The 22,881-nt window shown below is 39.9% G+C and overlaps 1 protein-coding gene across 1 annotated transcript in view; it reads left to right on the top strand.

Moving 5' to 3' along the window:
• The window catches only part of EEFSEC (eukaryotic elongation factor, selenocysteine-tRNA specific), a 305,088-nt gene that overhangs the window by 206,813 nt on the left and 75,394 nt on the right, over window positions 1-22,881 (top strand). The window contains exon 5 of the mRNA XM_074198418.1: window positions 1,256-1,894. Within this exon, the coding sequence (XP_074054519.1) occupies window positions 1,256-1,894 (639 nt within the window). The remainder of the gene's footprint in view (window positions 1-1,255; window positions 1,895-22,881) is intronic.

Raw genomic sequence — 22,881 nt, 5'->3', positions numbered from 1 at the left:
ATTTTCAAAAGGCTGGTTTGATGGCAAACCTAACAACATCTCAGAGTAAAGGAAAAAATCAGCAGGCTCTTCATGAGAACCTGGGGCTTTCCTTCTGAGTAAAGGGCTTGAATTTTGTGTTCCCTTTTTGGTTCAGAGATCCTTAAGCTCCCTTTTGAAACTTTTTTTTAAATAGATGCTGCTGCTACATAATTGAAACCAATGTGATGAAGATGATATAATCTGAATATGTGCACCCTCATTTTATTTGCTTTGTAAAATGAACACTGGAGACAGCACATGACTTGAGTTCAGATGCCACTAGGGTCACTGTGTGATACTGGGAGTATCACATCACCTCTTCATTGTCCTCAAAGGTCTCTTCCAAGATCTTATTCTAAATCTAGCTTCTTGATACCTCAAGAAGCAGCCCATTCCATTGTTGAACAACTTTCATGATTTAAAAAAAAGTTCTTAAGAAAGGAGATAGATCAAAGAAACAACAGACCATGAGTACTTTCTTACATCTCTTTAAGTTTTCAACAAGCAGATATGTGATGTTTGATTATTTAAAAAGGTATTGCCTTCCCAATCAGATGTGGTGAGAGTGAACATCTTTCTAAACAAGTATTTGTTATTACTTCAGAGGCACTGTAGAATTAAAAGGAAAATGCTGGGACCAGAAGACCTAGTCTAGAACAACTTTCTAAACATGTCACCTTGGGGAAATCATTTCAGATCCCAGGGTTTTAGTCCCTCCTCAGTAGAATGAGAAGATTAGACAGTGTGAAATCCAAGGCTCCTTCCAACTCTCCCTTGCCCCTGTTCTCTGCATTGTGAAAGAAAAATGACACTGTACAGATTTGAGATAGTTCTGTGGCAACAGCCCTGGAAGCATTAGTGGGGTTTTGTGTGTATTCTTCCCTATGGCTCTATGATGTAGGTTTGTGTTATTGTTTAACTTACATGGAATAGAGTTTGATTTGCTAAAATACTTAATTATTTGAATTTATTAATTTAATTTATTATTATTTTAATTAATTATTTAATTAATAAATATTTATTGAATCCTTACTACATGCCAGTCACTGTGTACCAGGTGCTGGAAATACAAAAAAGAACAAAGGGATAGTCCTTACACTCAAGGATCTCATAATCTAATGGAATGTGAGGGAAATCAGAAAAGAAGGAGTCTCTGCAAAAGAAATCTTAGAGATTTAATGCTGTTTTGATAACTTCATTCATTCTTCTTTTTCTTTGCTTCTCTTAAAATCAGGTAGTGAAGAAAGTGAAGTCCATGCAGATGTTCCACACTCCAGTCACCTCAGCCATGCAAGGAGATAGATTGGGGATATGCGTGACCCAGTTTGACCCCAAATTGCTAGAACGGGGACTGGTGTGCATGCCAGAATCTCTCCATACCATCCATGCTGCAATTATTTCTGTACAGAAGATTCCTTATTTTCGAGGTGCTCTTCAGACAAAGGCAAAGTTTCATATAACAGTTGGTCATGAAACAGTGATGGGAAGGGTGATGTTTTTTAGCCCAGCTTCTGATCAATTTGATTGTGAACCCCTGGAGGAGACCTTTGACTTTGAAAAGGAATATCTATATCAAGAGCAGTATTTGTCCAAGGACTCCCCCAGTGTGGAGGAGGACAAGAAAAGCAATCAACCTGTTGAGAAATGGCCACAACAGCAGTGGGCCCTCCTGGAATTCGAGAAACCTGTCACCTGCCCGAAATCATGTCTTGTGATCGGCTCTAAACTCGATAGTGACATACATGCCAATAATTGTCGACTGGCTTTCCATGGGATGATGCTTCAAGGTCTGGAAGATAAGAACTATACTGAGACTTTCCTGCCCAAGTTGAAGGTGTATAAACTTAAACACAAAGAGGGCCAGGTGGAGAGGGTAAGCAGTCCCTTTTTGTATTTCTTTTTTTGGCTTATTGGTTCTTAGAGTCATATTTTGATAATATGTGATTAGTGAAAGTTCCTTGTAGGCATACTGTGTTTTTGTCTCTTTAGTTGGAGGTAGTAACCACTTGGTATCAGAGAAAGTACTTTGATTTTTTTGCACAAGCTAACTTGAAATAGAATCTTTTAGTGTTATTACTAGACACCAGCTCTGATAACTTCACTCTTTAAATTGCCTTTTAGATTTTTAGATGGAAATAGCTACGTGATATTCTGTTTTCTTGAAGGCCATGGTTAAGGACTGGTCTATCTTCATTGGCCACTAGCATTGTCACTCAGGCTTAGTTTGTTGATAAGGAAGCACAGTACCATCTGAGCTAATTCTAGAATTTTTTTCTTTATAACCAGGCTCTGCCCTGTATCCCTGATGTACTTAATACTGATTCACTAAATCAGGATCTGTTAAGTCTCTTCTCATTCTGCTACTGACTCAGTTTATAGTTGAGCTCTTCACTCTGAGGTTACAGTGACATACATTATGAGTGACTTAATTACAGGACTGAGGCTGTAGAAAATGACATTGGAGTAGGCTAGTGAATGGCCTGATCAACTAGCAATTTATTCATTCTAGTAAAGTCTTAAGAGTCAAGGACTTTTTATGTTCTGATTATGGCTCTCCTTCAGTCAATATCTACACCTCTTTCCTATGTGTTCTTCATGATGAACAACATCAAGTCAGTGACCCCGTGTGGTGTAGCACTAATTTGTAGATCACTGAAATGGAAATTAATTGATCAAATGCTTTGCAAACTTTAAATCACCAGGAGTGGCTAGGTGGCGCAGTGGAGAGGGCATCGGCCCTGGAGTCAGGAGTACTTGCCCTGGAGTCAGGACTACCTGAATTGAAATCCAGCCTCAGACACTTAATTACCTAGCTTTGTGGCCTTGGGCAAGCCACTTAACCCCATTTGCCCTGCAAAAACCTAAAACAAAAGCACCAAAGCAAAAAAGAAAAAAACTTTAAACCACCAGATGTTAGCTATTATTTTTGTTATTGTTGTAGATAACTGACCATTTTGACTATTTTTGTTCAAGGCAAGTCAATATAATAACTATATTTATTCACTTAATTGACCTTTGTATATTTTGATACATTTGAGGAACTCTCAGGAAAACAGGTAGCAAGGTCTGGACAAATAAGATAGGGCCAACAAAAAGAAAAAAATCACAGAAAAGTAAAAATGTGGAGGATTGTTGATTATTTAATATACTTAAGATTCAAAGTTGAATTTATTCATTGTGATAAACTAGAAATGCATAGAACTGTTAATATAATTTCTATTTAAATTTTATTCAAATGTTAAGGATGAGCTCAAGTTCCATGTTCTCTATGAAGCTTTAACTTGTCTAGTAATCTCTCTGCCCCCCTCCTTACCTCTTTACCTTCATTACTTGGTCACATACTTGTGGCATCTCCCTAACTCTATTACAAGGACTGGATTGCTAAGGACCATGTCCCATGTATGCCTCAGGTGCCCACTTCATTAGGGAAACTAGGGAGGCTAAGGGGACAGCTATACTCTATGTGTCTGTTTCTGTGTGTGTGTGTGTGTGTGTGTGTGTGTGTGTGTGTGTGTTGTGTGTGTGTTGTGTGTGTGTGTTTTAATTGGAGGTTTGGAGTAACTGGAAAAGACCCCAAATGATACTCTAAAGTCCTCCTCTCCACTCTGTCCCCAAGACAGATCATTGGAGACATCTAGTGTAAGGCCCTGGACTCATTAAATGGAACACATGTTCCATATGGTGAGGATCCCATGAATTTCCTAACAGGTTGAAGGTCAGCTTATAGAGGAGGTTATTGCCTCTTATTCCTATTGTAATTCATTTCAGAGTATTTAGAATCAGAATAATAAATTTCTCCAGTCAGGGACCATGGACAGTGTGTTTTGTCTAGTTTTAAATATTGCTTCTATTTTCTTTCTTTGGAGCAGAGAGTGACACTTCACATGTTATCCAAGAGCTGACATGGAGCTCCTATCAGGAGTCACTAATCAAATTGTGGGAACAACATGTTTTGGGAGGTGGGGTTAAGAAGCTAGAAACTGCTCTCTTTGCATTGTTTCAGAAGTGCATGAAAAATGCTCTGTACAAAACTTGTTCTAGCACTTCCTGTATCTTCATACCAGCTGTGCTTGACTGCCACCAGGAATTCCCAGACCCGTCACAAGTCCAAGTTGGGCAGCAGAATGTACTGCACAGCATGTTCCAACATTTTATCCTAGTCATTGGCAGTTTCTTGTGGACAGACTTGAGATGTGGATAGACCAAATGACAATGAAGATGATGCCCTAAAACAGTTTGTCAGTACCATTGTGTTGTTACCTTCATGTGTAATCTTGACTAGACATCATCACAGCACACTGGATGAAACTATGGACTGGTAGTCTGGAGACCTGTGTTCTAGACCTGATTGCTGTGACTTTGAGCAAGTTACTTTCCCAATTTTCTTCCTCTGCAAAATAAGGAGTTTGAAAATAATCACCCTGGGGCTTCCTAGCTCTATAAACAGACTCAGCTTCCTCAGAACAAGCTGGAGCCCACCTTCAGCATAACGACTGAGCCCGAGTACCAGACCCTGTTACTGTTCTCAGGAGGTAGAGCTTTTTTCCTGGTTCTTCTTAACAGTCCAAAAGTGAGATTGTTAAAATGATAGGAAGGTCAGGACATTGGTGCTGAAAGATGGAAACTACTACACTTTCTAGTTAGAATGGGTTGGCTGAACTTGGCTTGCAGTGACTAGCCAGTGAGATATAACAGTGAGAAAGTCCTTGCCTGAAGTAAGAAGCCACTCACCGGCTTACGTATTTCATTCTCTAACCATTCTGTCCTTTGCCTGAAGAGTACCCAGATGGAAAGTCCGACTTTCTCTCCACCTAGTTCTCACCAAGTTGGAACCTGGGATTTCCAATGACTTTATGTCAGCTCTTTACAGACTTCACTTTTTTGGTTAGCCAAAAGCAGCTCTTCATGGCTTTTGTTCAGCCACCTTGCTAGACTGTTTCTTGAGGTTGCAGCATGTTCATGTTGAAGAACTAAGAATGTCCTTTTATAACCTGACACATCAGCTGGGGGACTATGAATCCAGCCTCAGTCTCAATTGTCCTCTCCCTTGTAGTGGAAAAGAGGCCATTTTCAGTAATTTCTTAAGGTTCTTTCCTTCACCGTCCTCTTATCAGCTAGTCCTCCCAGTTTGCAAAAGTGTAGTTCTTCCTTGTTCATGGAATCATGTAAATATTAACATTGGAAGGGAACGGAGGGCTTAGTACCTTGCCTCTCACCACTTCCTGTGCTAACCCCATGGACTCCAAGTGGGCACATCCCTTCTTCTTGGTGGAGGCAGGGGATGGCTACCATCCTACATTTGGCCATATTAAACAGAGGTAACTTGGGAAGCTTTTTCAAGCAGAATCCCAGTTGAGCCTGACAGGCCCTGAGGAGGAGAGAGGGTTTGGCACTGACCTGTGACATTCTCTTGATGAGTTTCCAGTGCAAGTGAACCCACTGAGTCCTGAAATATGTGACATCTTCCCTCTGACTGTGAGAGCTAAGCACATCCCTCTCTTTGGCAATAGGACAAGCAATTACACGACTGCTCCTGAGGGAGATGGACATACTGCCCTGGGTTTTCAGTAGCTAGTACAGAGGGACTGAATCAGAGCCTGCAGATGCCGTGCTGTGTCTCCATGACGACCCCTCCCCTCACAGGGCCATTGTTTGCATCTTAGGGTAGAGATCTTGTGTTTGGGAGAGGGGCACAGTTCAGGATTCTGAATCGGTAACCTAAAGGCTTGGACAGAGAGGAAAGTGGCAGGCACTCAGAATCTCTCAGCTGAGCTGTGGGACTTTTTAAGTTGCCACAGTGATAATCATCACATAATCTGGCTGTCTTTATATTTCCCTTTAGAAAATAACTCTCACTTAATGTGTGAGTTAGACATCATTTTGAAAACTGTTAAGTGAACATCCTTACTTAATAATTTCTCCCCAGGGGATTAGTATTTTAGGGATCCATGTGGATTAGGAATAGCTGCCCTGGGACATAAAATCCAGTGGTTTCTGAAGCTTTTCTTGGTGACTCTGCATCCTCTACAAACCAGACCAACTGGAACTTCTCCCACAGTTCTCTTTTCTTCTTCCTTTTGTGCTGGTATTTCTGGTGTTCCCTTTTTTTTAGGTTTGCTAGTTACCCCTGCACACAGACCACTTAGATTATTCATGGTGCCTGGTCCAAAAGAAGTTGCCCAGGAGAGTAGTGCCATGTGGAAGACCAGTAGTGCTACATGTGGAGGGCCGGAGCACACAGGAAGAATTCAGCTGTTACCCAAGCCAGGGTACTAATGTTGATCCCAAGCCTGCAAGGATTCACAGTACCTTACCCCTCTGATGGGAGCAAGATGTGGAAACAGAAGAGAGAGAGACCCTTGACTCCCTGACTCAGTTGTAAGAAACATGGAGCATGTTGACTGGTATGTTCTGGAAGATGATGCAGAATGGAGTCAGCAGAACCAGGAAAACAGTTTTATAGAATGGAGAGAATAAAAAGAAAAAGAAACTGAGCCCTTGGTAAATTAGCGTGGGAAGTTTGGTCAAATGCACTGCCCATGAGGGTCATGCTGGAGCACAGTCGGGTGCTGGTGCTGGGCCGACCAGGGCTGCATAACCTTCTCTGTCCTTTTTGTTTATTCTTTGTTATGACAGGGGGCTCACTGGATAAGGAAAGTGGACTCGAGGCTATAAGCAGAAGTAAAGATCAAGCAATAAAAAAGTATCAAGTGCCTACGATATGCCAGATGAAGTACTACTGGATGAAGGAAACAATCAACAAACAAATCTCTCTGTCATATTGCATATACATATATATATACACGTGTGTGTATGTACACATATTTAGTTATTTATTTATTCATTTATGTAGCGAGCTGTCTATAGGACAAATAGGGAATGATTAACAGGGGTTTTAGTTGGAACTGAAAGGAAGCCAGAGTAGTCTAGCATCAGAGTGAAGCAGGAAGAGGCAACAGACAGAATAATGCCCCGAGTAGGAGAGGGAACAACCAGGAGACTGGCGTCACTGGGTTGAAGAGAATGGCTTGGGGATTAAGGTTATAATGAGACTGGAAAGGTAGGAGTGGGATGGATGGTTATAAAGGTTTGAGTGCCAGAAAGAGAATTTTGTATTTGATCTTGGAAGTGATAGGGAGCCATTGGAGTTTATAGAGTAGGAGGGAATAAGTAGTTGGATCTGCACTCCAGGATAATCACTAGGGGACACTTTGGGGTGAGCAGGGACTTGAAGCAGGAAGCCCCACTGGCACAGTTGCAGAGGAGAGATTACAAGCATAGACAGCCTTACTCGGAGTTTTCTGTTTTGAATAATTGTCTGTAGCATGAAAAGAATGCTTGGTTTTGGCACCATCTTGCTAGCTTCCTCCTCCATGTGAGAGCCAAGTGGAAGAGAAGTGAATGTACAGGTAGAAATGCAAGAGGAAAAAAGTGACAGGATTTCAAGTAGACTGATTTACTGATGCATAGACTATAAGAAGAAAGATTTCAGCTAAAATCCTGTCAGCTGACCCAGGATCTCTCCACCTGATCCAAGACTCAGCTCTGTCTTTGATGTGGGAGTTTCCTCCCTAGAGCTCTCTCTTGACATACCTGGCTGAAACCAGGAGTCCATTCAGATACAGCTGTGCCCCGAACTCTCTGACTGAGGGGATGGAGTTTATCTGTAATAAATGATGAGTCATGTATGACATTTAGTTAGAAGTAAACAAGAAGAAAACATCGAACACCAGGTGATGGAGATCAGCCTGTGTGCAGCCACTGGCACCGTTTGCAAACCTCCTGATGACTTGGGTAGGGAAGCTGGAGGACATCACCCACCCAACTGTAAACAGACAGACGCCACTGGGAACATTGTTCTTGCTTTGAAGTCTGAACATAAGTTTGTTTGGTCCTGCTCCACTGCTGATGGTATGCTAAATACAGTAATAACCCAGAGGTAAAGGCCTTCAGGTGAATAATAATCAGTGTCTTTGCATGTACCAGTTAAAAAATAAAAAGATGCAAGATGAACTTTCTTGTCAACCCATTATTGATGTGGAGAATCATAAAATCTGAGGCCTTAAAAGTAATTTCTTCAGGCCTCACTTTCCTTACCTGTAAAATGAGAACCCTTATTTTACAAGTGATGAAATTGAGGCCCAGATAGGAAGATGTCATTTGTCCAAAGTCACATAAGTTGTTAATATCAGGGCCAGAACTGGGATCCAGGTCTTTTGATTCCCAGACCAGTCTTCTTTTCACTACTCTTTGCTCCCCTTACAAGGGTATAAGAGAAAGCTTTGTAGCCCAAAAGAGCAAAATAAAACAAAAACCTTTTTTAGGAAGTTTCATGAAATAGATTTTTCCCCTAATTTTCTCTTTTTTAGTTTTTCAGTTAACACTTTCAAGATTGATCATCCTTTCCTCTAAACCTGCTCCCTATACCCTCAATTGAGCAAAAGATAAACCCTTCACTACATAATTGCATATGAGCAAAGTAAACTCACACATGTATGTCTAACTCTGTACAGAGTTCCTTACAGCTGCCATTTTATTTAGTGTTTGCTAATTCAAATTCCACATTAGGCACACTGGAAGCAAAATCTGCTTGCAAGGCTAAAGCACAAAAGTGAAGATTCCTTTTGCTTAAACAGATACAGGAAAAGGTTCTCCTTAACAGAAAGATCAGAGTCATTTGTTGGTATTACTTTCTCAGACTTTTGTTTGGTTTTATTTTGTAATTTCAAAATTTTATTGTACACAAGAGTATAATTTGTACCTGTTAGTGGCAAATTCTGAGTTCCTCGTTAGTGGACTTTACTGTTTTATACATGTATACACGTGTATGCACACATCCATACACACATATACACAAATGTGGAAAGGTAGAAGGTTGACTAAGCAAATGTTCTGATTCACATGGTAAACCTCTAAGGTCAGGATCCTTTATTTGGAATTCTGATTGAGTGGAATTCTGATTGAGTGGAATTCTGTAGGTTTTAGAATTAGTCATTCAAAGTCTCTTGATCTTGAACTTCAGCAAGCCTAGATCTGTTTTCCCTCTGATAGGAAAGAATTGGTGTCTCAGTCTGTTAGGTCAGGGCTACCCCTTTGTGGGTGGAGGCTTTAAAGAGAAACACTGGGTCCTTGCTACCTTTTCTGTCATTTCCCTTTTCAATCGACAAACTTTAGATCGGCAGAATTAAAATGAAATTCAACACAGTTTGCTTCCTTAGCCTCTAGGAGTACTGAAGCCTTGAGGCAGAGACATAGGGGAGTCACATGCACTCTAATCCACATGACTTGAGAAAATAGTTTCTGATCTTGGAGAAGTCTTAAAGAAGACTGAAATGTGGCAACTGTAGAAAAGAACCAGCAGTTAGTGAACCCCAGCCTCCTTGATGGAGATGAAGGAGGTATTTTTCAGGTTGTATCAATCTCAAGAGTTTAACATTCTTATGCCCAAGAGCAATAAAAATGTGCATACCCTTTGATCCAGCAATACCACTACTGTATCTATACCCTGAAGAGATCATGAAAAAGGGTAAAATCATCACTTGTACAAAAATATAGCAGCCCTGTTTGTGGTGGCAAAGAATTGGAAATTGAGTGAATCCATAAATTGGGGAATGGCTGAACAAATTGTGGTCTATGGACATTATGGAACACTATTGTTCTATTAGAAACCAGGAGGGATGGGAGTTCAGGGAAGCCTAGAAGGATGTGCATGAACTGATGCTGAGTGAGATGGCCAAAACCAGAAGAACATTGTACACCCTAACGACAACATGGGGTTGATGATCAATCTTAATGGACTTGCTCATTCCATCAGTGCAACAGTCAGGGATGATTTTAGGGTATCCAAAGAAAGAACTATGGAGTTTAAACAAAGACCAAAGACTATTTTTAAAAAAAAGTTATCTTATTACTGCAATTTTGCAATCTCATATTTTATTTTTTATTTAGGGTGTGATTTTCCTCTCAACACATTCAATTTTGATCAATGTATAGCATGGAAACAATGTAAAGACTATCAGACTGCCTCCTATGCAAGATTAGGGGGAAATTGTGAAATTTAATAATAGTAGTAATAATCATCATCATCATCATCATCATCATCATCATTTAACATTCCCAAGTTTGAGAGTCCAAGGACCCCACATTCCGGAAAAAGAGTTACTTCTTAGAATAAGATCTTATAACAAGGAACAGAAAGTACAACAAGGACCTAAAGCAGGGACATGGGCAGGTAAAATAGCTGAACTTTGCTTTAGCTTGAGTTATTCCAGCAGGGTGGATCCAGAGGAACAGAATGACCTCTTTAGTAAGTCCAAGATGGTCTTCTTTCCAAAGGGAGTTCCAACCACATGTTAGTATTATAAGCCTGGTGGGCTGTATTTCTGCAGTGCAAGTGAGACCATTACATTGTTAGAGGTTGCTTGCCTTACAGTCTTAAGTTTATTCCCTTTCTAAGAAGAGCCTAAACTGAATTTCTTTGTCTAGAGAGTGTCAAACATTAGGATTCATTGGAGGGAGAAAAGAGTAGATTTTTAGAAACGATTATGACACTTTTGTATGAATTTCATTTTCTCTTGAATGGAATAAAGTCTGTCCTATTCTTGATATTCTCTCTTAGATTCATACAAGAATATCTGTGGGGAGTCCAGCACAAGCTATATGCTAAGATTTCCCAGTAGGGACAAAACAAGAGTGTTTTGGGGGCAGGTACCCTCAAGATTGAATCCAGTATAAAAGGCCAGAACTTATAACCAGCTACCAAAGTATGATAAAGGGTCCCTTAGTCCCAAATATCTCTTCTGCCTCATTTGTTGTCCTTTCCTCAATATCAATAGTCCTTTGGATTAAGTCATTTTAACTCTGGGAAAACTCTATTATAATGCAATCATGTTTTTGACTACCTTAGTTTATTAGATAAATATCACTTTGGAAAATAAAGAACGGGAACCTGAGAGAATGGGATACAAGACAGGTAAGTTTTGATTAGATACATTGCCCAGGCAACTCAGCAGGATAATAGGAGTAGTTCTGGGCCAGGAGTTGGAAGACCTGAGTTCATCTCTAACCTCAGATACTTGCTGTGACCATGGACAAGTCAGTCAAGAAACATCTATGATGATGTGCTACATTCTAGAGATGTAAATAAAGTTAAAAGCTAATCTTTCTCCTCAAGGATCTCACAAGTCTAATGAAGATAGAATACAAGCAACTATGTGCAGGATAAATAGGAAAGGATCAGTGGAGACAAGTCTTTCTAATTAAGAGGGCTTCTATAGATAGTAGTACTAAGACTCAGAACCACAGAATTTAAAAGTTGGAAGACACCTTGGTCAGGAGTCATCTGGTTTAAACCTGTACCCACAAAATAATCATTACTGTACACCCAGTTTCTTCCTGGAGACTTCCAGTGAAGGTGATGATCCATTATGCCAGAGGTAGCTCCAGGTGGAAACTTGTCTGAAACTATCTTTTGTTTTTAAAAAGAGCGGAATGAAACCATCTTGAATTCACATTGTCTGATTCTAGGCCTAGTCCTTTTTTGTTTGTTTGTTTTTTGCAAGACAGTGGGGTTAAATGACTTGCCCAAGGTCATAGTTGTAAGTATCAAGTACCTGAGACTGGATTTGAACTTAGGTCCTCCCGAACTTCAGGGTTGATTCTGTATCCACTGCTGCCTGGCTTCCCCTAGGCCTTCTTTCTGCCACTTCATAAGGTCTTTCTTTATCTCTGAAAGTTTACACAGTGAATAAGTAAAAATACACTAATTTTTAAGTTATAGCATGAGAAATCCCATGGTAGTTTAGTGGCCTGAGAGGCAGAACCTCTGGCAATCGTACCTTATCTGCTATCAGGATAGAACCTGTGTACTCTTCATAATTTCCCATTCCTCACAGTAGAATTGGAAACTTGAGTTCTCCAACAATCATAGCTTAATAGATATGTTAAATTTGTTAATAAAAACAATAAAAATTGCCCATCTAAAGTGAGAGTTGTAGATTCTGAGGTAGTATTTTTTTCATTAGAAATGATGAAAAACAGAAAATTCATACTCAGCAGCCACTTCCTTAGATTTTAAATTAAAATTTTTATTCCCCCCCCAAAAAAAAAATTCTGAAAAGTAAGGGTAGAGGCCCAGGTGGTAGCACATATATAGCATCTTTCATGTATTGAGAGTACAACCTTTTAAAAAAAATAGCATTGATTCTTTTTTTGCTTTATTCCCACCGTCACTTTAGAACCATCCCTGTAAGAAAGAAATATGGATAAGCAAAACAAACTACATTTGGCAGAATGTTAAGAAATTTAGGGGCAGCTAGGTGGCATAGTGAATAGACCGGTGGGTCCTGAAGTCAGGAGTACCTGAATTCAAATGTGACCTCAAACACTTAATAATTACCTGTGTGACCTTGAGCAAGTCTTTTGCTTTGCAAAAGGCCAAAAGGAAAAAAAGAAATCCACACCTGAGACTTATCTCGTTATTTTACAGAAGAAGGAAGTGGATTTTCATGAGCAAGTCTCCAGAACCAAGATCAGACATTGAACATAATCTTAGTTCTGATGTCTTTAAGTGGTATGTCCATTTACATCATTGTTCCACAGGCTTCTTCCCCATATTTTTCTCTTTGTTTTGCATTTTTCTTGTAACAAAGCCTTGTTTTTGTCCACAGTGATATTTTTTTCCCCTTTTTTTACCAGGCTAAACTTTCTCCTTCCTATAGTGACACTCTGGTTTTGCCCAGATAGACTGAGGATTTGGGCTGAGCTTTGAACTTAATGGGAATAAGTTCACTTTTATTTTTATGAGGACTAAACATGTTACATAGTGCTATTCTCTCACAATGGTGAATAATAAAGAGCACAAGAAATGTCATTCCAATTTATAGATGAAGAAATTGAGTCCCTAAGAACTCAAGTGATTTGCCCAGGATCACACAGGGAGTCAGCATGAACTTCACTGGTGACATTGAAGAGAAATGTCTTCATCTCATTCAGTTTAAGAATTTGGGTGGATAGGAGAGTTAAATCATCTTTTTTTTAAGTGAAAGAAGAAGGAAGATTATTTTGAGATTTGTAAAATAACAGTAGAAGTATATATAGAGAATTTGATTAGCTCTGGACTCATGAAGGAAGACATTTATTAAATAAAACTCTTCTTTGCAGGTGTGATTAGGCACTGGGGAGGGATTGTGCATTGAGAGAATCCAAAACTAGACCTCAGTGGTGATTAGTGTGTTTGAACCTGGGGCAGAGTCACAAAGTCCAGGTGGAATTTTATTTATTTTATTTTTTTTTATTAAAGATATTATTTGAGTTTTACAATTTCCCCCCAGTTTACTTCCCTCCCCCCCCACAGAAAGCAATCTGTCAGTCTTTACTTTCTTTCCATGTTGTACATTGCTCCAAATTGAGTGTGATGAGAGAGAAATCATATCCTTAAGGAAGAGACAAAAAGTCTAAGAGATAATAAGATCAGCCACTAAGATATCTGGGGTTTTTTCCTAAATTAAAGGGAATAGTCCTTGAACTTTGTTCAAATTCCATGGCTCTTTATCTGGATACAGATGGCACTGTCCTTTGCAGACAGCCCAAAATTGTTCCTGATTGTTGCACTGATGGAATGAGCAGGTCCTTCAGGGTTGAACATCACCCCCATATTGCTGTTAGGATGTGCAGTGTTTTTCTGGTTCTGCTCATCTCACTCAGCATCAGCTCATTCAAATCCCTCCAGGCTTCCCTGAAATCCCATTCCTCCTGGTTTCTAATAGAACAATGTTCCATGACATACATATACCACAGTTTGCTAAGCCATTCCCCAATTGAAGGACATTTACTTGATTTCCAATTCTTTGCCACCACAAACAGGGCTGCTGTACAATTGATGTTTTTATCCTTTTTCATCATCTCTTCAGGGTATAGACCCAGTAGTGGTATTGCTGGGTCAAAGGGTGTGCACATTTTTGTTGCCCTTTAGCTGTAGTTCCAAACTTCTCTCCAGAAAGGTTGGATGAGTTCACAGCTCCACCAGCAGTGTAACAGTGTCCCAGATTTCCCACAACCCTTCCAACAATGATCATTATCCTTTCTGTTCATTATTGCCCAGTCTGAGAGGCATGAGGTGGTACCTCAGAGAAGCTCTAATTTGCATTTCTCTAATAATTAATGATTTAGAGCATTTTTTCATATGGCTATGGATTGCTTTGATCTCCTCATCTGTAAATTGCCTTTGCATATCCTTTGACCATTTGTCAATTGGGGAATGGCTTTTTGTTTTAGAAATATAACTCAGTTCTCTGTATATTTTATAAATGAATCCTTTGTCAGAATCATTAGTTGTAAAAATTGTTTCCCAATTTACTACATTTCTTTTGATCTTGGTTACAGTGATTTTATCTGTGCAAAAGCTTTTTAATTTAATGTAATCGAAATCATCTAGTTTGTTTTTGGTGATGTTCTCCAACTTTTCCTTAGTCATAAACTGCTCCCCTTTCCATAGATCTGACAGTAAACTAGTCCTTAATCTTCTAATTTGCTGATAGTATTGTTTTTTTTATGTCTAAATCCTGTAACCATTTGGATCTTATCTTGGTAAAGGGTGTGAGGTGTTGGTCTAATCTAAGTTTCTTCCATACTAACTTCCAATTTTCCCAGCAGTTTTTTTTTTTATGAAAGAGGGAGTTTTTATCCCAATACTTAGACTCTTTGGGTTTATCAAACAGCAGATTGCTATAATCATCTCCTGCTTTTGCACCTAGTCTATTCCACTGGTTGACCAGGTGGAATTTTAAAGGGACTGAAAGAGGTCATTTGATCCAGCTCCCTGCCTTCAGAGAACCAAACCTTCAGGAAGAGCTTCCTATTTGTTATTCTCCTTGGTTTATATCACCCTGACCATCAGGGTCTTCTGTGTGTCCCCCTCAAATGCCTGCTCCCTCCCTTTGTCTGCCTTTCCTAGGGTGGGGCACGTCTCCCTGATTGAGAATGGTCAGCTTGGTCCCTCCAGTGCTAATTCCTGGCACCTCCTAAGGGCTGGGCAGAGCCTGGGCTGTCAGCTCTCCCCTAACACTTCTCTTTTCTGCTGAGAACCACCACCACCTCTTCCAGCCAGCATTCATGAAACTAGAGTTCTTTCTTTTCAGTCATCTGTCAGTGTTTTCATTCCTCAGCAGGAAAACAGCTTCATTTTGGCCTTTTATCCCCCAGCTAGCTAAGGCCCATAGTAAGTGTTTAACTAAAGCTTGTTGGATTGGATTAGAAGGAGACATAAACAGTGCATTATATTAAAATACTGGGGGGGGGGGGCGGTTGGAAGATTCTAGAGAGTAGGTGGGATCCATGGCTTTAGGATCCTCCTGTTCAGTTTATTGCCCTCTCTCTGCAAATGAGGAAGAAAAGGCTGCTGGAGGGGGACTGGCTTGCCCCAGGTCCTCCTCCGGGCCCACAGGAAAGCCAGGATCAAAACGGAAGTCTCCTCACTCCTTGCCCACACCTCACAATTTTTTACCATGCCATGAAAACACCCTTATTTTACAGATGAGGAAACCAAGATACTTGCCTGGTCTTTTTTTTAATGCACCCCAGAATCATAGCAGGAGTAGTACATTTCCCCAGCACAGCATTTCATATCAGTCCATTGCTTCATTATCAGCTTTACAGTTTAAACTTCCTAATTTAGAAAGTGTCATATTTCTGTCTTTTTACCTGGGAGCCATGGCAAGGTTAGTTGATTAACCCAAGGTTACATAGAATGTCAGCACCCACTGAAAGGACCAAGTCTCAGCACCTGGTCTATTTTCTAGCTTGCCTTGATAATCCAATCTTATATGTTTTCAGAAAGTTCTTAAAATTAGAGACTCTCCTTCCCCAAGGATTCCTGTTGGAAAGGGAGCTTGGAAGAGCAAAAGAAGAGGGGCTCTGGGTTTGTATTCAGAAGATCTGATTTTGAGACCTATCTCTGCCATTTAGCCTTGTGACCCTTTGAAATTCCACCAACTCTCTGAGCTCCAGTTTCCTCAGATGCAAAGGGGATAATTATATGACACTCCACTTGAAATTCTGACAATCTTTAAAAAACACCACTTACAGCAATATGTTATAGAGAAGCAGCATGAACTGGAGAAAAGAATGTTACTCTAAATCCCAGCTCCTTTTGACCATGGACAAGAAAAGACCTCTGGGAATTTTATTTTCCTCCTTTCTGAAATAGATTAGTCAATTGAGTGCTTATATTCCCTTCCTCAGCGACTTGTTAAAAGGAAAACATTCTGTAAAGTTTAAAACACTATATAGATAATATTGTTTTTTATATCATTATTGCTGTTATTTTACACTAATTTATAAAATGGAAAATCTGCCTAACAACAAGTGTTCTTAGAAAGGGGCTGTTTCCTTAACAGAAAATGAAGTGGCATAGCAGGCTTTGTGTAAGCTAAATAATCTTCTTATGTCACCATCAAATCACAGGGAAAAGGAGCCTGAGAAGAGAGGGTTCTTGGGTGGGACTCAGTAGAACAGATGAGGCAAGTGCTTCCTTCCATCCAGAGTCATAAAGCACTTTTTTTTCTCTTTGCAAATGAAATTAAAGACAAAAAGCCAAGCAGGAGGGGATATTTCATCCCATCAGTCCTATTGTGTCTTCAGGACTGAACCATAAAACGAGCCACAGAGGCATTCTCTTTGAACTTGAAATTCTTTCTAAACTGCCACTCTAAACCAGGGGAGAGATGAGAAGCAAACAGGCTGAATGCCCTCCTCTCTGCTGCCTTTCTCCTTCCTTTCCCAAAAGCCTTTAAGTGAGTTTGATTCTGCACCTCGGCTCATAAATTTAAAAAAATATTATCATAATGTAGGTCAGTGAACTGGAGCGCCACTGTACACCACAGGGATCATAGGCAGTGATGGAAGCTCCACTGCCTGCAAGGGCGAAGGACAGTGTAAACAAGCCGTGGAAGAAGCCTTTAGCTCTCGCTTGCCCTAATCCTTTGTTTATGCAGCACTTAAACTGACTTTTGGGGTCGTCTCTGTCTGGCATGGAAGCCCTAAAGCTTTTTGAAGTTTCCCTGAAGTTAATAAAATTAGTCTGCCCTCGTTGCAAGGCCCCTGCCTCGGAGGAGACTGGATCCTGTACTGTCTTTGTGGCACTTGGCTTTTTAAGTGAATAATATTTTATAACCAAAAAGAGAGAAGCAGAGAAAAGGCTCCCAAAAGACTGTTCTGTTAGTAGTCAGCATGGACAGCCTTACCCAGTGTTATGAAAAGTCAGGGAGGATTCACATGTAAATTCAGTGATGTCAACTAAATTGAAGCACAGTAATTGGAAGTGGAAATTCTCATTGTGAGAAAAACAAGTGGCATCTAAACTTCCTTTTTTAATTTCCTTTTTGTTCTCATATGTGAACTTCAGAAAAGAATGGGCCCAGAGACAGCATCAGAGCATTAATGTATACAATCTGAAAATATTAACCAGAAGGAACCTGAGGAACTATTCAGACCATTTGCTTTTTGACGACCCCTCTTCCCCCAAACACATATCTAGTCTTACAGATTTTATTACTACTAAGCCTATATCCAGAGACCACTACCTTCCATCATTATTGTTGTAAAGATCTTTTTCTAGATTAAAATAATAATAAAACTGACAATTCTGTAATGCTTTTAAGGCTTACAAAGTACTTGAATTAAAATATACTGTGAGGCAAGTAATTCATGGATTGAAGTCTCCGTGTTGCAGAAAAGAAAACTGACTTGAAGAACTTGAATGACTTACCCTCTGTGAGTGTGAATGTCTCCTTCTCCCCAGGCACACATGAGCCCCCATCAGTGCTGCCCTGTCTAGAAGCAAGACCTTTGGAAGAAGCTTCATTCAAGTGGAAGCCCTTCTATTTATCTAGCACTCGTCTTGGGCTACTTCCTGAACATTTCTTAGGCAGTATTTGGCATGATTCTCTTTTCTATATCTAGTCTCTGTAACTTGGTAAGTTCCTTTGAGACTAGAACTGCTTTCTAAATCAGTGCCTCCCCATAAAGCCCAGAACAGTACTTTGTGCATCTTAGACTGATAGTAAATATTTTTGTTAGTGTTGAGTTAATTGATTATTAATTATTGATATATTCTTAGATTTTATATTTAATATTTTTAAATGATCTTGTACATAGTAATAGTAAATACAAATAGTGGCAATATGTGTACAGAGAGCTGGACTTGGAGTCAGCAAGACCTGGGTTTAAGTCCTACCTGTAACACATTTGGCCCCGAGATTCCAGACAAGTCATTTGGCCCAAGAGAGAGGGAGATTGAGATTAGACTCTGCAAAAAGATCTGAGTCATTAAATGTTCCTGATAGGGTGACCTTGGAGGAATCAGGAGACCCACAAATAACCATGTCTCATTCATTTCTCCAGTCTGGGTCTCAGTGAGGACTTGAATTAGATTTACTCTCAAGTCCCTTTTAGCTCTCAAACCATTCAAATATATATTCATGGAGATTAGAGAGTGTTGCATTTACTCTTTTAGTATCTCTAGCAACTGATGGGTGCCTGACTCATAGATAGGTGTCTTAAAAATGCTTGTCCACTGATATTCTATGCTATTTCTCAGCTCCAACACCCAGATTCCTGAAAGAACCTCTGAGATAATCTTGTCCTATTCAGCCTATGCATGTACATGTGTATGCCTGTGAGCCTGAGCAATCGAGTCATTGGGGGGGGGGGGGGCAGGGCCTCATCCCAAAGAGGCTTAGCTTCTGAGGAGAGTCATCAGGTCTTGTGTTTTCATGGGTATAAAAGTCTTCCCTCTCCTGCTGGGGGATCTTGTGATCTAAGGGGTAACCTTGGGTCTGAGGCATCTTGCCATCTTGCCATCTTGCCATGGAAGTTCCTGGCTTGGCTTTCCTGCTCTCACAAAATCAGCTGGAACTTAATGATGAGGAAATGGGTGTAATATTCCTCTTAAAACTACATAGAGTGGCATTTGTGGATAGTTAAAAAACCTGATTAACTCAATTCTCAATAGCTTCAACCAAATAAACATTCTGGGTACAGTTCTTTCCTAGTTCTACACTCTGGATTATAGTTCTACACTCCAGATTATAGTTGGTTTATCAGCAGAAAGACAAGTTAATAGGAGATAATATTAACCATATTTTATGATGGTGTATGAAAGTATTGGAAACAAGGCCAAGATTCATCAGCATTCACTAGAATGCTGCGTTTCACAAAGGCAGTCAAGTAGTCTGAGGTCTAGAGAAATGAAGTCACAGCCTTTACAGTTTCCCGTTTTTCTTTTTACAAGGCAATGCAGTTAAGTGACTTGCCCAAGCTCACACATCTAGGCAATTATTAAGTGTCTGAGACCAGACTTGAACTCAGGTCCTCCTGACTCCAGGGCTGGTGCTCTATCCACTGTGCCATCTAGCTGCCCCCTTTGCGTTAGATTTTTAATGACAGATGCATGTGAAAATAACTAAGGAGCAGCACAATTCATTAATGAATTGAAACTCCCCATCAGTGGGAGGTTGCCATTTCAAGAAGTGGATTTACTAGGTTGTTGGGTATAAGGGCATCTTCTAGCTTCAGCCTATGAGGAATGTATGGCAGTTAGTTCAATTTTATAAAAAGTATAATGAATCTAGATGAATTTTATTTGAAAAGATTTTTTTCAAGACTTTTTACCTCTTGAGGTTCTACAGAATTTGGTTTTTCCATATTATGGTAATTTTGTAAAATTAAAAATTACTGTTTTAAAAAAACAAAACAAATCAGCCTTAATCTCCTTAACCAAAAGTGATTGTATACTTCTATTGTACTCTAAACCCTTAGGACTGTAACTCATTCTTTTTTTTTTAATCTCCCTCAGAATTAAGCACAGTACCTTTCAGGGAAAAGGTGCTTAATAATTGTTTGTAGAATAAATGATCCTGTGGATTTTTAATGAAGTTTTTTATCTTAATTTATTAACTAAGAATGGTAGCAAGAATATTGTGTTTTATTTAATATTTTTTCATAAACTGAATATAATTTTTTTCAGTTAAAAATTCATTTTTACAGAGCAACTTTAACCTCAAGAATAAAAAATGGCTTCTATTGTGTTTAGAGACCCTTGAGAATAAGATCATAAGACCAAGTTTACAAATCACTGATTTAGAGGAAGAGTATTGTCTCTGGGTACTCTTTCACCTCTTACTGCCCTAATCTTCTGTGGCTTTGTGGAACCTTCATCTGAGTGTCTTGACCCCCTCCATCAAGGGGAAAGAATACTCCCTCCTACTTGTTTTGTCCTTTAGCTGGCAGCCAATAATGATTGATTTAGAGTGAAACCCTTTGTTCTCCATGAAGAGAAGTAGAATATGAATAAATTGTAGTTGGTATTGGTTAGATTGTAGGTTTCTTTGGATTTGGAACTCTGTGATTTCTATCTCTATATCCCTAGTGCCTAGAACATACCTTGTTTGAGGCATCCAAATGAGGGCCAATACTGTCTCAATGTACTCTGCCCTGATCATCTTAAATTTTGTATTCAGTTCTAGTCTCTACATTTTGGAAAGGATGTTGACAAGATAAAAAGTAATCAGCATGTTCCAAATCATGCTTTGTGAAGTCATTTGGAAAATGCCAGCATTTTCTTGGGACAAAGCTTTGAGAGAAAATTACAGTTGCTTCAGGATTTGAAGGACTTTACTGTGGAGGAAAGGATTCTATTTGTCTTCCTTAGTCCTCTAAAAGTAAAGGCTAGCCATTATCAGAAGTCCCATTTGAGTATGATATAAGGAAAGTCTTCTGAGCAGTTGGAACCTCCCAAAGATGAATGGGGTTCTTCAGGAAGTCTTCAGCTCATTGTGGACATTGTAGATATTCTTCCTCTCTGGAACATCAGATATTAGAGTCGGAAGGCAATCACGTGACCTGCTTCTTGCCTGATAGAACGTGGAAAAAAGGCCATGGGACCCAGCAGAAAGAGTTCTGAGTTCAACTTCGCCCCCAGCCACTTTCTCTGTTACCAAGGGCCAGTCATCGTACATACTCCTATGGTCCCAATTCCCTCATCTGTCAAAAGATAGTACCCTTTACAACCTCTTCCAAGCTCTTCATTGGGAATCCTCTGGCTTGTCCAAGAAAACCCACATCTGGGAGGATTTGAAGTAGCCAGCCTTTATATCCTTTAAAGTCAGGTCTGGATTTCACTCATCACCCTTCTGCCTTTGCTAGAACACTTGGAGTAGCCAGTTGTCCTTCCTGAGCCTCAGTTTCCTCTTCTCTAAAGTGGAAACAATCATCCTTGTACCCCCTGCCTCACAGGGTTGAACTAGATAACCTCTGAAGTCCCCTGCAATTCTAGAATTCTAATAAATGGTTTTCAAGGTTTAATGAAATTGTCACTCCCTAAACAACAGTTGTCAGTTGTGCCTATGGGCAGCACTCACCTGAGAAGCAGTAAGTTACAGCAATGTATTTTTTCTATACTATAAATAAGTAAAGGAAGCTGTCACTGCTTCAGGGAATAATGACTTGGTGGGGCCACTCACATTCTACAATATTGCCCCCTTCAAGCCTATTTTCACTTGGTTGCCTCTTCAGCTTTCTGATAACTGGAGTGGAAGGTGGGGAGGCTATCTCAACATAGCCTTTGCATTCATCCTGTTGCTTAAGAATTCACTTTTGGACTAGATTCTTTCATCCAACTTCAGACCTTGAAATTAGAGATTAGTACATCTAATGACTTGGGGTTTAACACATCAATGAATTGATGGTTTGTGTGTTCTCACAAGTGACATCCTAAGATATATAACTAGTAGCCTCTATGGCTACATGTAAGTGGTGATTAAACTTGAGGAAACCCAAGTTTCAGTTTCAGAAAAATATCTCTGAGGCAGTAAAAAGGGTAATAATCAGCTAGAGGATTGGCCGTGGTGTGGTCAGGATCCCTGGACTCTTTTTCATTTTTTCCTTCTTCACACATTCTGCAATTGATAGGAATCTTAAATGTCATCTAGTCCAACCCCTTCATTTGGCATAAGAGACTCTAAGAATTGGAGTGATCTGTCTAAGGTGATACAACCACTTACTCTTTTCTTGGGCAAGACTGCCTCTTTCCAAAGATGAAGCTCTAACATGACACATGTAATGATACTGGTACAAAGACTTAGTTAGCACTTATCAAAAAATGTGGCAAGCTCTGAGGATGAGAAGAGAAATGCAACACAGTTCCTACTCTTGAGGGACTCACACTCAGACAAAGAAATGACAAATGGAAAGGGAAGGCTGTTAATGAAAAGGAGAAACTGCAGACCTTGCATGGCCTTGTCTGGGGTGCAGTGGGAAAGCATCTTCTTCTCTCCATTGATAAAACCATATCCCTCTCCAATGTTGAACCATTGGATAATGCCAAGAGGTTGGAAAGTAAGAACTTGCTTTCCCATTTCTTCAGTTGCTGCAACTGTAAGAAGATCAAGGTAAGAGTGCCTCCTGATGCAGTTGTGTCATCCCCAAGCTTGATTCCCTGCATGTTGACTGCCCGGCCTGGGGGGTGGAGTGGGGAGCAGAGCCTGTGGTCTGGAGGGCACTGCTATACTTGGTACCCTTGGCTTAGTTTGGACTGTTTTAGTCCATAACAAACCTTCATTGAATTTGGTCAGATTTGGCAGAAGCTTGCAATAAATGCATAGAAAGGAAGTAGTGGAAGATGAAGTTGAAAAACTATATTGGAACTATACTGTAGAGGATAGTTCAGAGTTCAGTCTTTATTGGGAACTGCTGAAAATGTTTAATGTTGAATGACACCATCAAAGCATTTATTAAGCATCAATTACTAAAGGAAAGGGAGAACTGACCCTACTTTTTTCCTAGTTAGGGAGATGAGATTTACCT

This window comes from Macrotis lagotis, chromosome 8 (genome assembly GCF_037893015.1).
Source record: "Macrotis lagotis isolate mMagLag1 chromosome 8, bilby.v1.9.chrom.fasta, whole genome shotgun sequence".
Lineage (NCBI taxonomy): Eukaryota > Metazoa > Chordata > Mammalia > Peramelemorphia > Peramelidae > Macrotis > Macrotis lagotis.
Note: the sequence above shows the minus strand (reverse complement) of the source record. Positions and strands in the feature narration are given on the sequence as shown.